Source organism: Labrus bergylta, chromosome 9, assembly GCF_963930695.1.
Source record: "Labrus bergylta chromosome 9, fLabBer1.1, whole genome shotgun sequence".
Classification (NCBI taxonomy): domain Eukaryota; kingdom Metazoa; phylum Chordata; class Actinopteri; order Labriformes; family Labridae; genus Labrus; species Labrus bergylta.
In genome coordinates this window covers 12,130,050-12,143,341 of record NC_089203.1, presented here as the reverse complement: position 1 = coordinate 12,143,341, position 13,292 = coordinate 12,130,050, and the positions used below count along the sequence as shown (strand labels likewise).

Here is a 13,292-nt window from a genome sequence, read left to right as displayed (position 1 = left end):
CAGGTTATTGTCAATAAAGGCATCCAAATATTTCTAATTTACAGTTGTTTAATTTAATTTGTAGTTTATGATAAAGCAAAGACTGTTTATTCTAAGTTTTTTCTAGTTTTTTCTTGTTTTTGTTCTCTTTGAGAACAAACGATTTATGTGCCTTGGGCTGCTCATGACTTACATATTATTGATAGCAGTTAAAGTAGGTTGTGAATTACCCACATTGTGAAACCTCCTCCACCTGGAGTTACAACAGGTCTAAGCCTGCTGAAGAAAAGAGAGTTGATGTGCTGCAGGCGGTGCACATTCCACAATCCAAATATGAGACTTCATTAAATGTATTCAGTTTTTGGAAGCCTATGTGTCACATTCAAAGCTAATGTTTGCTACAACCCTTGTGCCCTTTGAGTATTAGGCTGCTTAGGAGACCCTTTAAAGATGCATCACATGGATCAGGGGCTGATCACTTTTTCTTCCCTCACACTACGCATGTGGGTTGCTCAAGAAAGTCTGAGAGAAGAAGGCTGTGATTTATTCATTTTTCCCATAACAAGCGTGTTGAAACTGGCTCACAGCCGCATGTACGAGCTTGAGTGAAATAGTTTTCTTTGGGTGGAATAAGGATACTAAGATTATGTAGGTTCACAATTTATGTGAATCTGCAGAAATAAATGGTATATGCAATTTTTTTCCTAGCCAATTATCAGGTGTATGCTTTTTTTCTGACAACCGACTTAGTTGCAAGAAGAGAAAGAGCATTTGAGGACATGATGACAGGAGGAAGTGACAGGCTTATGATCTGTGCAAGCAACCTTACAATTACACAGAGCAATATATAGAAAAATAAAACAAAACACTGACGAGTGATTTATGCTACAGCATTAATCTGTGACAGGGATATACATTGTTAACCATTCTACCTGTGTTTTTATTGCATGCTGTGTATAACACATGTGCTCTGTGTCAACTTGTTTCTCGCAAACTAGTTATACAGGTTTTTTTCTACCTCATCCAACAAACACAGAGATATGAAACCAGCAGGCAGCACCCTCTGCACATAATAAGACAACACATAAGTTGTGGGAAACAGCAATACAAAAAATAAAATTGAAGTCACAGTTTTCTTTACTTAATGCAAATTGTCTTGTGTTTAAAACATGTGCATTTGTATAGCATTAATAAATTACGTAATTTAGCATGTTCCAATTATTTGTTATGTATATATTTTTTCTGTTATTATATTACAAGCAGAAAGCTGTTTTTGTCTTGTCTTTGTCATAAGGGAAATTGAATGGCTCACATTTAAATCAATCCATATTTAAGTTATTCAAATATCTCGAAGAGATTTAAATGTTGTATTGCAAATGTTTCGAGATACCTGTCCTGCAGTGCAGTGGAGTGAATTAGATTAAGTTCTAGCAGGCTATCTTAAACAGAATCACTGGTAATCCTCGTTAAGGACAGAAGATTTATTGGGGTTTACAGTTTTACTGCGGCAAATTATGCAAACAGCGACACCCAATGGCCACAACATAGACTACAAAGAGATGTTGTTGCAGTACCTTGTATTCCCTAAGGGGGGCGCCAAATAACAGAGAAAATGCAGTCCATGGGGACATCCCGTAGGGGGAGGGGCGAGTGCTGCTGCAGGTCTGCTCATTGGCCTAACTAAAGACCATCAACAAGCTAGTTAGCAGTAATGAACGCTAACGACGATGCTGCTCCAGCAACATGGAAACATGGACTAGCTGAGTGAGACTCACTTGAGCTGCTTCGACAATCATTATCAAGCTTTCGGACTCGGCAGTTCAGGGAGTTTGTAATTAGCTTGCCCCATTCATGCGGTCGTCGGTGCCCGGAGGAGTTTGAGCACTCGGAGGCGGGCAGACCTCAGTCATCATCTCGCTGGGACAACCAGGACAACACGGCTCACTCACCGGTACGATTGTTTTTGCTGATGGCAAGCTAACTAGGCTAACGTTGACTTAGGTGTACACGCAGGACTGGAAGTACGATAACAAAGCTGCTGCAGGCTCGAAGTCTGGAGGTAAATGTGAGTGTGTGCAGCATCCTCGGTAGCTGTCTTCTTATAACAGTAACATTAAATACAGTTGTGGAGGTAGCAGCGGTACTAGGAGAGAGAGAGAGAGAGAGAGAAAGAGAATTGATCAGCTTCATGTAAACACAAGTGAAGGTTTGAAGAAATCGACGAGTCTGCTTCACCGGGCCAAAAACAAAAGATGGAAACACTTTACTGTAAACATGCCTGTAATGTGTGAAGTTGTTGACAAGATAGAGCCCGTGCAATGCTGAAGTGTTCAGCAAAAATAACCAGAGTTTCCTTATGGTCCCTTTTTAAGCTTTGAGCTCATGTTAATGTTATTGTTTTTGCTTTCCTCTTTCCGATAGAGTAGGAGCATGGTGGTCCCGGACAGTGCCAGTGTGGTCCCACAACCCGACCCTGGCAGTCCCAATGGCCTCCTGGAGAGCTCCGATCCTGGGTGCCAGGAGGAAGTGGACGATGGTCAAGACCTGGCAGGGGTGGAGTTGGAGGAGGTCCGAAAGTTGCAGGAGCTCGTTCGGAGGTTGGAGGTCCAGAATGAGACCCTGCGCACCAGGGGGAGCAAAACCATTATCAACAGAGGTTCCAGCGGGAACGGCAACCTCACAGCTGCTGTCAATATCAACGAGACGCAGACCTGCGAAGGGATGACCAACTCCAACCTCAGATTGGAGCACAGTGGCAGCACAGACTTTGAGCTGTTGACCCCACAGGACAGCAGCAGCGGAGAAGACATGTCCCCCCTGCCCGTGGCCAACAGGCTGGAGGAAGTAGAAGAGGATGAAAAGGGTCCGTGCGGGGGCTTTCTCACCTTGACCTGCAGCAACGGAGGGGGAATGTCGCTGGGGCAAAGCCAGACGCCAGAGAGCCCCTCTCAGGGAAGTTATGAGTCAGAGACACTTGCGGAGAGCGACTCAGGGGTCGACCAAACCGCACTGGATGAGGTGGATGTCCTAGATTTGGAGGATGAGTGTGCAGAAATTGAGGACGAGGACAGTTGGTACGTTTCATCATCGATACTGCTTGTGTCCAATCCAACATGTGCTTTCTGTCGTTACTAGACTAACTAGTGTGTTGCATTTACACTTTTGCAGATATGAGAGAGATACCAAGCTCTCTTCATCATATGAAATAGCTCATATGAGTTAGCTTCAGGGGAAATTTGTCTTAACACAAACTAGAGGGATGCAACACTTAAAGTTTGCATTTTCCATTCCCTTGTGTATAGATAGAGGAGTCCCTTTAGCCAGATGAGTCACATTTGCTTTTCTTTTTTTTTATTTAACCTCTGATTTGAAAGTGTGCTCGTCCCCCTCAGGGCAGCGACTGTGTGCTTTACTGTAGCTTTAGATTATTTGGATTTAAAGTTAGACTTATTTTGAGCAAGATAGAAACTGCATTATTTTCTTAGCCACAAAATCCCATGTTGCAGCCTTGTTCAGCTGCAACAACCATTTCAATCCCTAACTCTGAATTTCTATCGTAATAAGGAGTAAATTAGTTAGGTATGGAACAAAAGGCAGCGACGCGACGCCAAGGCGGACAAAGAAAGAAAGGGCAGGTCGCAAAAGTAAATAATTTCAGAAGCAGTGTGACAGTGTGAGGTTGTTGTTCGTCTCCTGATTTTCGACTTGGTAAACATGAGGCATGAATGATCATAACCTGTTTGTCAGGCAATAATTCCCTTTTCATGCCAACAAGTCTAGGAATGCTAATGCTCCAGGCAGAGGCTGTGTTATATTTCAGAAATGATTGTTATTAATGTCGCTTGACTCAGCATTTATTTGCATTCTCTAAGCCTTGGTACAAAACGAGCTGAGGATCAACTAAGCTACTTTTGCATTAGTTCTCCTGAAGGCAGGTTATGTTGTTTAGAAACAATTTGAACTCATTTCCTCATTGACATGGCAGAATATATTCAACAAAACGAACATTACAAAGGGTCTGTAACTGATAACTTGTGTTTTGTTTTTGAGATCACTCCAGCTAGTTTGTTTAAATGTCTTTGAACAGGAACCATGTTGTGTTCCTGATGCCTACTTTAGTCCAAGAGCTTAACAGGCAGACCATTCATGACTTATTTTCAGTTCCCCATCATTAGCCATACCATATGTGCTTTGTGAGGTTATCATAGCCAAAACATGTTGTAATCCCAGCGGCAACATAATCTGATCTGCTCTGGGCTGGATGCTGCCGCATGGCTAAACTGCTTTGGGTGGGATTGCACAGCATGTGATCAGAGGCACCCCCCTGTTGTGTGAGCTGCATGACACACAGACAGAAACTCCAGAACTAAGAGCAACAGAGAGATCTGTTTTTATTCTTAATTAGACTTGGCAGGTAATATCTTCACCTTCAAGTCAAAATTACAGGATGAATGTCCACCTTGTTCTTAAATTGGGCCTATTTTCCTCTTGGATCTTTGTTTACCTATTGAAATGTGGCTTATTGAACTCTTAAGCTTAGCAAAAAGCCAATTACATTCTTAACACAGACTCAAGCCTCCTAGTTTAAAACTGAAAGCAAGAAACATATTCCTAAATTACAACAATATGGGAATGATTTATGATTAAAGAAGTACTGTAAGAGTTAATATGAATATAATAATGTTGAATCTGCGTGTTGTCCCACACATATGCTTTGATTACCAATTTAATACTATTTTTATTGTAAATGTGGGAATAAATCAGTTATGAGATATCAGGTGAGAAATAGCAAATTAGCAAGAGTAAAATGTTCTTTTAAATCTTTTAAATCAATGAACACATTTTTACAACCAACCGGGGATGTAGCTCCATTTTTTTCCCCTCCTGAGTGTGAATATTGTACGGAGGCTGCTTTTAAAATCACCAGATCCCTTCGCCACATAGATTTATGTTTGGTTTGATATGTTTATTGGTTAGGTTTGGTTTTAATGGAACTGCTGATGCAGACCGGTTTCTTGTGTGAATGGCAACAGCCTGGTGAAAACCTGTGACCAAAACTCACGTGTGAATGGATCAACCTCAAGCAGCCTGCACGTCATTATTCCATCAAACACAGAAACCCTGTGTATGAAAGAAGTAGTCTCTCACACACACACACACACACACACACACACACACACACACACACACACACACACACACACACACTGGAAAGATTTGCTCCATGGACGGATGTGTGACCTGAATTTTGCTCCCTGTATTGTTGCCCGTTTCAGTGGGAAATGGGTGCTTTTGTGTTTGTCCAATGGGAGGATGATTTGTAGTTGATTGGTAAAGAACCGGTCAGTCAGCGTCTTTTGTGAATCCAACTCAAAAGATCAGCCCATGTGATCACCCGTTCAAAGCGTGTGGGCAACTCAACACTTGACACATCTCGGAGTTGGATTTGGAAACACAAAGTCAAGTTTTGATTTTGTCAGGTATCGTGTGGCTTCATAAAAACCCACTAGGTAGATTTGATGGAAAGGTTTTTCTGCTTTGCAAGTTAAAATGAAGCCATATTTGAATTCTGATACTACATTTGAACTGTTTGACTAGGATAACAATCATTTTCATCCAAAAAAGGATTATTGCATTTCTACAGGCAGTCATAGTGCAGCAGACTCAGGCTGTGATAAGGATGTTTAAAAGGTGAATCAGTATTGACTCACACCGTTTGATCTGATATCATTCTTTAACGTGTTTAAACAGCCTGCTTGTTTGTGTGGTGCTAAGCTGCCTTAACTAAGCATTTAGTTGCAGGGTGCTAGTGCCGCCCATGCTCAGTCATGCCTATGATTTACAAGATGAAAAACATTCAGACTGTGCGTGGCATGCTCAAATCTATTGGACGCATACCATTGAGGCCAGTAGTCCACACTAATCTTTGGCTTGTATTTATTCCAATCTTTTGCTCTGCAACTACCGACACTTTTGACTAGAGTGTTTAACAAAAAGTAGATTAGGCTTGAGCCCTGAGCTGCAGTCACCCAACCTCAGTTTCCCCGAAACCTGTATTACTCTTCCAATCCGTTTTACTTGTTGGAATTGCCCTCGTTTCCTCTCTTAATTTTTTTTTTCTTTCCCCGCCTACAGGTTGTACGTGTCACCCAAAAAGCAAGTGGCAGATCAAGGCCCAGAGTCTCCATTGAAGTGGTGTCGGCAGGCTCTCGACCACCGCAGTCCAGAGACGGAAATGGCTTGTCGGACCCTTATCAGCCGCTTGGACCAATGTATGCACTAAATCAGTGGTTCTCAACTAGTATGGCCTCAGGACCCGCCATCAAAAATTGCCACCCGATTTTCTAAAAAATTTTAAACCAATCAGATTTATTTAAAGAAAATTTGTCTTGTATAGACTTCAGATGGTACAAAACATGTGACAGAGCAAAGGAACAAAACAAATATGTTTAAAAAGCACTTCACAGACAATTGACGCAATGTTCTTCCAAGCACATATTCGCAACCCACTGAAAACGGCCCCGCGACTCACTTTTGGGTCCCGAACCATCAGTTGAGAACCACTGCACTAAATTAAAGAATACATTCATTTTCACATGAGACGCTTTGAAATACCCCAGACAAAATATTTGATTATTAGATTTTCTATTCTTTCCCTTTATAAATGGAACACTTTTTTGAACCTGAAGATCTTTGAGTCACATGTCGGTGCCACAGGGAGAGAGTCTTAACGCCTGCTGTGAATCGTGCCGCTGTGCTCTTATTTACTGCTCACCTCCTCTTTGAGTGTGCACAGTTCTGTGTGTGTTTTTAGTCCTAAGACAAAGCCAGAGTGATGTGTACACGGCGTGTATGCCTCTTATGTGTGGACAGAAGTTTGTGTCCAATCCAACAGATCACATATATTATTCATCCCACCCACTTCTCTGGCTTCTTGCAAACTGCAGAACCTGAACGCCAACGCTATTCACACCGAGACTAGAAGCAATATGCAGACACTGTATGGTTAGCTATCAAGCTTTCTAAATGAACTTATTTCATAACTTCATTATGAATGAAAATGGTGCTTTGGTTTGACTTTATAACTTTTGCTTGAAAATAACATCAAAAAGTAGACAGGTGTCTTTTATTTAAAAAGTGATTTGACTTATTCTTTGAGAATTTTTTTGTGGGAAAACGGCTCTGCACTTACAAAAGTTTCTCCTTCAGTGATTCAATTCTTTCCTTTCAGGATGTGTTGACACATTTGCAACCTCTCATTGCATCAGTTCACTGTGTTTACCTTGATTTAAATCACGTGCAGATGACATCCTGCTGCTGCGATATAATCACACACACCTCTCCACACATCAGTTTGGTTTGTTCTAACTCTCCTCTGTATGCTAGACACAACACTACCAGAGCTCATAAAGCCTGAGGATCACATCCTTCTGCTGTACCGTTTAAAAGAAGCACAGTGGCTTTTTTGGTTTTGGATAATACTATGGCACATTCTCAGATCAAAAATGTCTTATTACAACTGGTTGGACAAAAGAATCCACGTTTCATGACAGCCCCATAAAATACCTTTTATCTCAGTCTGTAAAAGATTAGGAATTTTTTTTTTTTGTACTTTGGATGACATTTTTTATGTGAAATGCAGTCAAAATAATATCAGATGTTAAACTGCTTCACAATTGTTTTTGTCACTGTTTAGGCCTGCACCATCTGTTTCTAGCTACACTTGTTCAATGGTGCACATTTACATTGTGTCCTTCTGTAACAACCCCGACAACAACCCAGAGATGTTGATTCTCCTTTTATTTGGCCCATTGTTGTACAGCAGTGAGACCAGTTAGTTATTAATCACCACATCCTGGGATCTCTGTTCACCCTGACCCTGCCCTTTTAAACTTTGTGCTGCCACACCTTTGTAAAACAAAGGAGCCGCCCAAAAAGGCAATTCGACCACAACTAACCGCTCTGCATCTGTTGTTGCTTTTGTGTGATCAAAAAGGGGCCATTGATGTACTTTCATTTGATCCAAACCAATGTTTGACTCTTCTTCAAATTCTCTTTCTATATGTCATCTCTTTTTAGTGTGTACATTCTTCTCTGATCACGTTCCTTTCTCTCCTCTCCTGTTCCCTGCAGCGTCTCGATGGAGGAACATGTACAGTAGCCCGTCAGCAGAGGGAGGCTCAGCATCAGGCCTGATCTCTCCTGGGTACCACAAATCAACTAACAAATCCCTACTAACCTGTGGCAGCTCAGGTATGGCATGACATTAACACACTGTGCTCCTCAATTTCTGTGTGGGGCAGTGGGGCTGACGTCAGTTATAATAAGGATGTAGGTCAGCTGATGTGTGTGTGTGTGTGTGTGCACCAATGCATCAACAATGTGACCTCTTGTGGATTCTGAATGGTAATTTGTGACCTAAATGGCAGTCTTGCATGTTTTACCATGATAAACATGTGATGCGTATGCTGTTCTTTTAATGTTTACCATTCAAAAGCAACAAATACTTATGTACTAATGTGGAAAATTGTGGAAAGGAATAATTTACCCAAAAAGGGAAAAAGCAAGCCTGTACTTGGAGGCTAAATGCATGACAAATGTTGCTGATATTCACCACAAACTACATCCCTCAAGCTTTCCTTAGATCACGACAACAACCATTATAGATCTGTTATAGATTCATCAAGAAAACTAACAGATGTAATCTCACTCTTGTTAGCTTTTCTTGAGTTCATCTGCTTTTTGTTTTCAAATGAGTGGGCATAATGTGTGCCTTGCAGATATAAATAAACACTTATCATATTTAGACTTTTGGTCATCAATAAAGAACAGCATATGACATTCTGACTGTAGGGCATAGAAATCATGTGTTTTGAAGTTGTTTCACGGTGCTTAGCTATCAAAAAAAAAAAAGTATAATGTTGGTGATCTAACCCTGTGTTGATCTTTGGTTACTTTCCCTTTTATTTTATACCTCATTGTTGCACTTCCCTGTGTACAGACCAACAATGCTAATGTCGTAGTGAAAGTATGTAACAATTCTTTGCATGGACTTGTAAATGCATTTGCTTGTGGGTGATGACTCTTATCTAATCCTGGACTTCTTACATAACCAAATGCCCCTGGTTGATTATAGTCACTTCTGTTTGTGTCAGTCAAGAGTTTGGGCGTGGATCAGACAAACATGCCTGGAAGGGTGACTTTGCATACTGCTAACAGACCGCTCTTTTTCTAGACCTATGTTGCTGGGCAGGGCTGGAGTGCAGTCCGGTGGAGAGTTGTGATTTCTAAATGCAGCAAATGTGATAATAAAACAAAGATTTCCCACCTTAGAATTTCTCAAATATTGATGTAGTCGTATAACTAATATTAAAATGCAGATCCACCGAGTGAATATTGAACTTCAATCTAAATGTATCCTGAAATGGGATAGCACACAAGTGCTTTGTTTTAATATTTCTAGTCAGTAAGCCCCTGTTCAATTCTTTGTGTAGAATCTAGTCTTTGTGGCTTAGTCCAGTTAACACACTGTGTTTACTGGAGTGAGCAGCCAACATTAGGTCATCAACACAGAGGTGATAGCCTAATGTTTGTCAAACTAATTAAATGGTATGAAAGGGGCCCATTGATCAAGACAGAGCTTTACTTTGGCCTCATATTCCAATGTGTCTTATTGTGGTCAGTTTGACCATTCTTTTAGTACTGACATTTATTTGACATTTGAAGGTGATTCTCTGGAACACAAACGGAGGCGACTCACAGAAACTCTGGGTAATGTAGTGACATTTGTTTAGTTAGTTGGCAATGTTATAACACATTTTTTTTTTCTTTTTGTTTACAGGTGTCACTAGCATGCAGTCAGCGCTGAGCTCCCAGTCCTCCATAGACAGCGAGCTCAGCACATCAGATGACTCCATCTCTATGGGCTACAAGCTGCAGGACCTCACTGATGTCCAGATTATGGCTCGCCTGCAGGAAGAAAGTGAGTGTTGTGCACACGATATGCTGGAAGTCGCATATGATTATGTTCCCAAATGAAAAATAGACTACTGGTATGTAGCTGATAAGGAAAACACCTGAACTAACACAGTTAGTGTTAGTACTCATAACACTTATTGTTTCACTATGTAACCTTTTTAATTTTTTTGTACCTATATGTGGATGTGCCTGCATTCGCTTGGCTCCCTGTTTATGCAAGTTTTTTTAACTTTATATTTTTGCTGTCAGGTCTGAGGCAGGATTATGCTTCCAGCTCAGCGTCTGTGTCACGCCGCAGCTCGACAGCCTCCCTGCAGTCCTTGCGCCGTGGTGGCACATACAGCGATCAGGAGTTTGACAGTTACAGCCTGGAGGACGAAGAGGACGAGTTTTGCTCCATGCCCCAGCGACGACACCGCTTCACCCCTTCGCCCTTAGGCTCACCCAGGTGCCTGTCTCCCTCCACCTCCAATCACGGTCAGGAATACAACAGCAGACTCGCTGCACCACGCACAAGAACACCCAGAAGATCTCTCCAGGGCCCAAGTGCAGAGCTGCTGAAATTTGCCAAGAGTGAGGGTAGGCTATGGCAATTCATAATTCAGCTTCAATTGCTTAGGTCAAGATCAGAGTGACCACCACAGAGATTCTTGTTTGAATCTAGGCTGTATAAGACACACATGATGATGTCGCTAAATCCGTTTGTATGTGTGGTTCCAGAGGAGTTGAGGCACAGCATGCCTAATTTGGCCCCCCGCACCAGCCTACGTTCCCTGGAGGCAGTCAGAAACAGCCGCAGCATGGAGGCTAACCTCCAGAGCTCTGGCAACCGCATGTCCCGCCTTCCACACTCCCCCTCCACAGGTAACCCTACCCACTTCACCTGGTCTGCACCATTCCTCTGACATAACACGTGCTTTTTTCCCTGCCATCAGCCCATTGAATTCTCACTCTTACCCTAACACCTCCTAACCTCTCCATGACTACAGCAAATAATTGGGAAGATTTTTAGGCACTGATGACGCTTACACATCTTTCATGTGGACACGAGTGACATGATACTCACTGTTTTTGATAGTTGCTCACTCTTTGCAGAGGACAGCACTGAACCAGAAAAGGCAGTTTGGGGAGAGTCAGGAAAATGAATTCTGCATGTTAGTAAGTTATTAAGGATGCATGCAAGGAGTTTTGTTGCTTACTCAGAGTGTGTGCACTTTTTCATAAACAAATTTGACCCATAATAAACCAGCAAACAACTATAACCTATATAATGTAAATGTGATTGTGCATAGATTAAAAAAATCCAGATTTTTTTGACAGGAAGACAAAAGTAGGGAAGTTTTCATACTGCTACTCTCTTCCAAAAACGGTCTAATATCACCAGTAACATCGTAACAGGTGAACTGATCTAACCGTGACAGTCTAATCCTTCCCAACCCCGCATTTTGCCCTACTTCTTTCCCGACCATGTATCTTTGCTGATGTACAGGTAACTCTCCTTTTACTTACCCGCTACATGATGACTCCATTCCTTTGCAGTAATCCAGCACTGCTACCTCACAGGTTTGCCTTCAACTCCTACAAGCCACAAGAGGAGTTATCTGATATTTAAAGTGGTCTTAAAAAGCAGTCTTTGGTTGAGATTCTGTTTCACCACTTTGCTTTTCTTCCACCTAAGGGATGGCTTCTAGTCGGCTGCGTAGCAATGGTCAGTCCCCTCTCTCCCTGCGGGCTCCAGTTAAAGCCGTCACTCCCATGGCAGCTGGTCGTCAGGCTTCCAGGAGTCTGCCAGTTGTTCAAGCACCACCTGCAGAAAGGGGTCGCAGGGTCCAGTCCCCGGGGTCTGCCAACAGTGGAGCCTACATACCTGGAAGGGCCTCCACTGGGGCGGGGAGACCTGCGGTGGGCCGAGGACAGGCTGCACCATCAGCATCCACCAGGAGTAAACTTTCACAGCCTACGAGGAGGTGAGCACCTAAATGGTAATGTTAAATAGTAGAGAAATGTTCATTTTAATCATTTCTACTAGTTTGCAAATCGTTCAGTTTGGATGTTTGGATTCCCCTGTGAGAGGAAACTATCTTCCTGTTTCATTAATAGGTCTTTGGGAATGACCAAAATCTCTGATGAATCCTGGAAAGATGGCTGTTACTGAGTCTGGCCTGTGATGAAGGATGTTCACTGCTTCAACCCTCACCTGACCTCTCCCCACCTTGCCTCTTATAGTACAAAAAGACTCACAAATGTGTTGTACAACCTTTTGGTCCCCTATTTCAAACTGGGCTGCACTGGATTCGTACTTGAAACTCATCTCTTCTCCTTGCATGAAGTATTGTCAACCCACACAGAGACCACAGGATGTGTAGGCAGACAAGACGGCACATGTGCACACTCCACTCGTGTTGGACCAATTGAGAGCTTCCAGAAGATTCGTTTGTGTCAATTTTACTTATTTTTCTATGGTGATCGTGAGAAACCCCTGGAATATCAAGAGTTGTGGTACTGTTCTGTTGGTGTAAATGATATGAAGACAATTTAAATGAAGATATTGTTGGTTTGTTCCTTTTTTCCATTGTGAATTACAACTAGATGAAGGTGCTGAGTGCTGCATGCTTAGTTTTGTTATCTTAACATTTCAGCCTATCCATCATTACATAACTGCAATACGACAAATCCCCCATGTGTCCCAAATGATCTGTGTGAATTTATGAATGTTGGATTGATTCATAGTGAAATTTTCTTAAGGTTTGTGTTGTATTTGTGCTTTGCTATTTGAATACACACCAATGCAAGTCCTGTAAACCACACTGCCCTTATAAATAATACAAAAAAAACTATGGTTTGTGCCAAGGTGCGTTTTCAGCTGCAACACTCTTTCTAATTCCAGAAGTAATCTTGATTCATGAAAGCTATTGTAATGGTACTGTATTTTCCAGGCATTTCTACTGCATATCTAGTGGTGGTATCAAGTGTTTGTTTTTTTTTGCATACCACTGTAAAAAAAAAAAAAAGAAAATGTTTATGCACGAAGGCCACTGCCTTAGACAGCTATGCACCCTGATGCAGAGTGCCTCTGAAAATGAAATGCTGTTGAGAAAATTAATATTAAAGTCTACTCTGAAACTGTATTGCAGTATTACTGTTTATTTTTTAGCAAATTAATGCAAAATTCGTGGTGTGTTATTTCATCAAAGGGTAATTAGTCACACTGTGGTGCATCTGCAGTAAAGGCGGTGACAGCAGCATTTCCTGCGTGTATTTGCAAACGCTTCTCAAATGTGTCTCTGCTTGACGCTACCCACCCCCATGTGACAAAATGGCCTACAGGCCTCATC

General features: G+C 41.9%; 1 protein-coding gene across 5 annotated transcripts; it reads left to right on the top strand.

The window, feature by feature from the left end:
* The first annotated feature begins 1,641 nt into the window (after positions 1-1,641).
* zgc:66447 (SLAIN motif-containing protein-like) lies at positions 1,642-13,085 on the top strand. Of its 5 annotated transcripts, none has more exons than XM_020647880.3 (9): positions 1,642-1,930; positions 2,406-3,053; positions 6,115-6,251; positions 8,113-8,232; positions 9,821-9,961; positions 10,207-10,536; positions 10,678-10,821; positions 11,636-11,924; positions 12,058-13,085. In XM_020647880.3, the coding sequence occupies exons 2-9, from the start codon at positions 2,410-2,412 to the stop codon at positions 12,110-12,112; spliced, it is 1,860 nt and encodes a 619-aa protein (XP_020503536.2). In that variant the 5' UTR covers positions 1,642-1,930; positions 2,406-2,409; the 3' UTR covers positions 12,113-13,085. The 5 variants fall into 5 exon arrangements, with proteins under 5 accessions (XP_020503536.2, XP_020503537.2, XP_020503534.2 ...); XM_020647881.3 differs by having other exon boundaries at positions 2,401-3,053; positions 11,636-11,939; XM_020647878.2 differs by having other exon boundaries at positions 1,642-2,038; positions 2,401-3,053.
* Positions 13,086-13,292: the final 207 nt, after the last annotated feature.

Coding starts and splice junctions, on each gene's coding strand:
- zgc:66447 (XM_020647880.3), top strand. CDS start 2,410: ATGGTGGTCCCGGACAGTGCCAGTGTGGTCCCACAACCCGACCCTGGC. Junction 10,537..10,677: donor GAAATTTGCCAAGAGTGAGG/GTAGGCTATGGC, acceptor GTGTGGTTCCAG/AGGAGTTGAGGCACAGCATG. Junction 10,822..11,635: donor TCCACACTCCCCCTCCACAG/GTAACCCTACCC, acceptor CTTCCACCTAAG/GGATGGCTTCTAGTCGGCTG.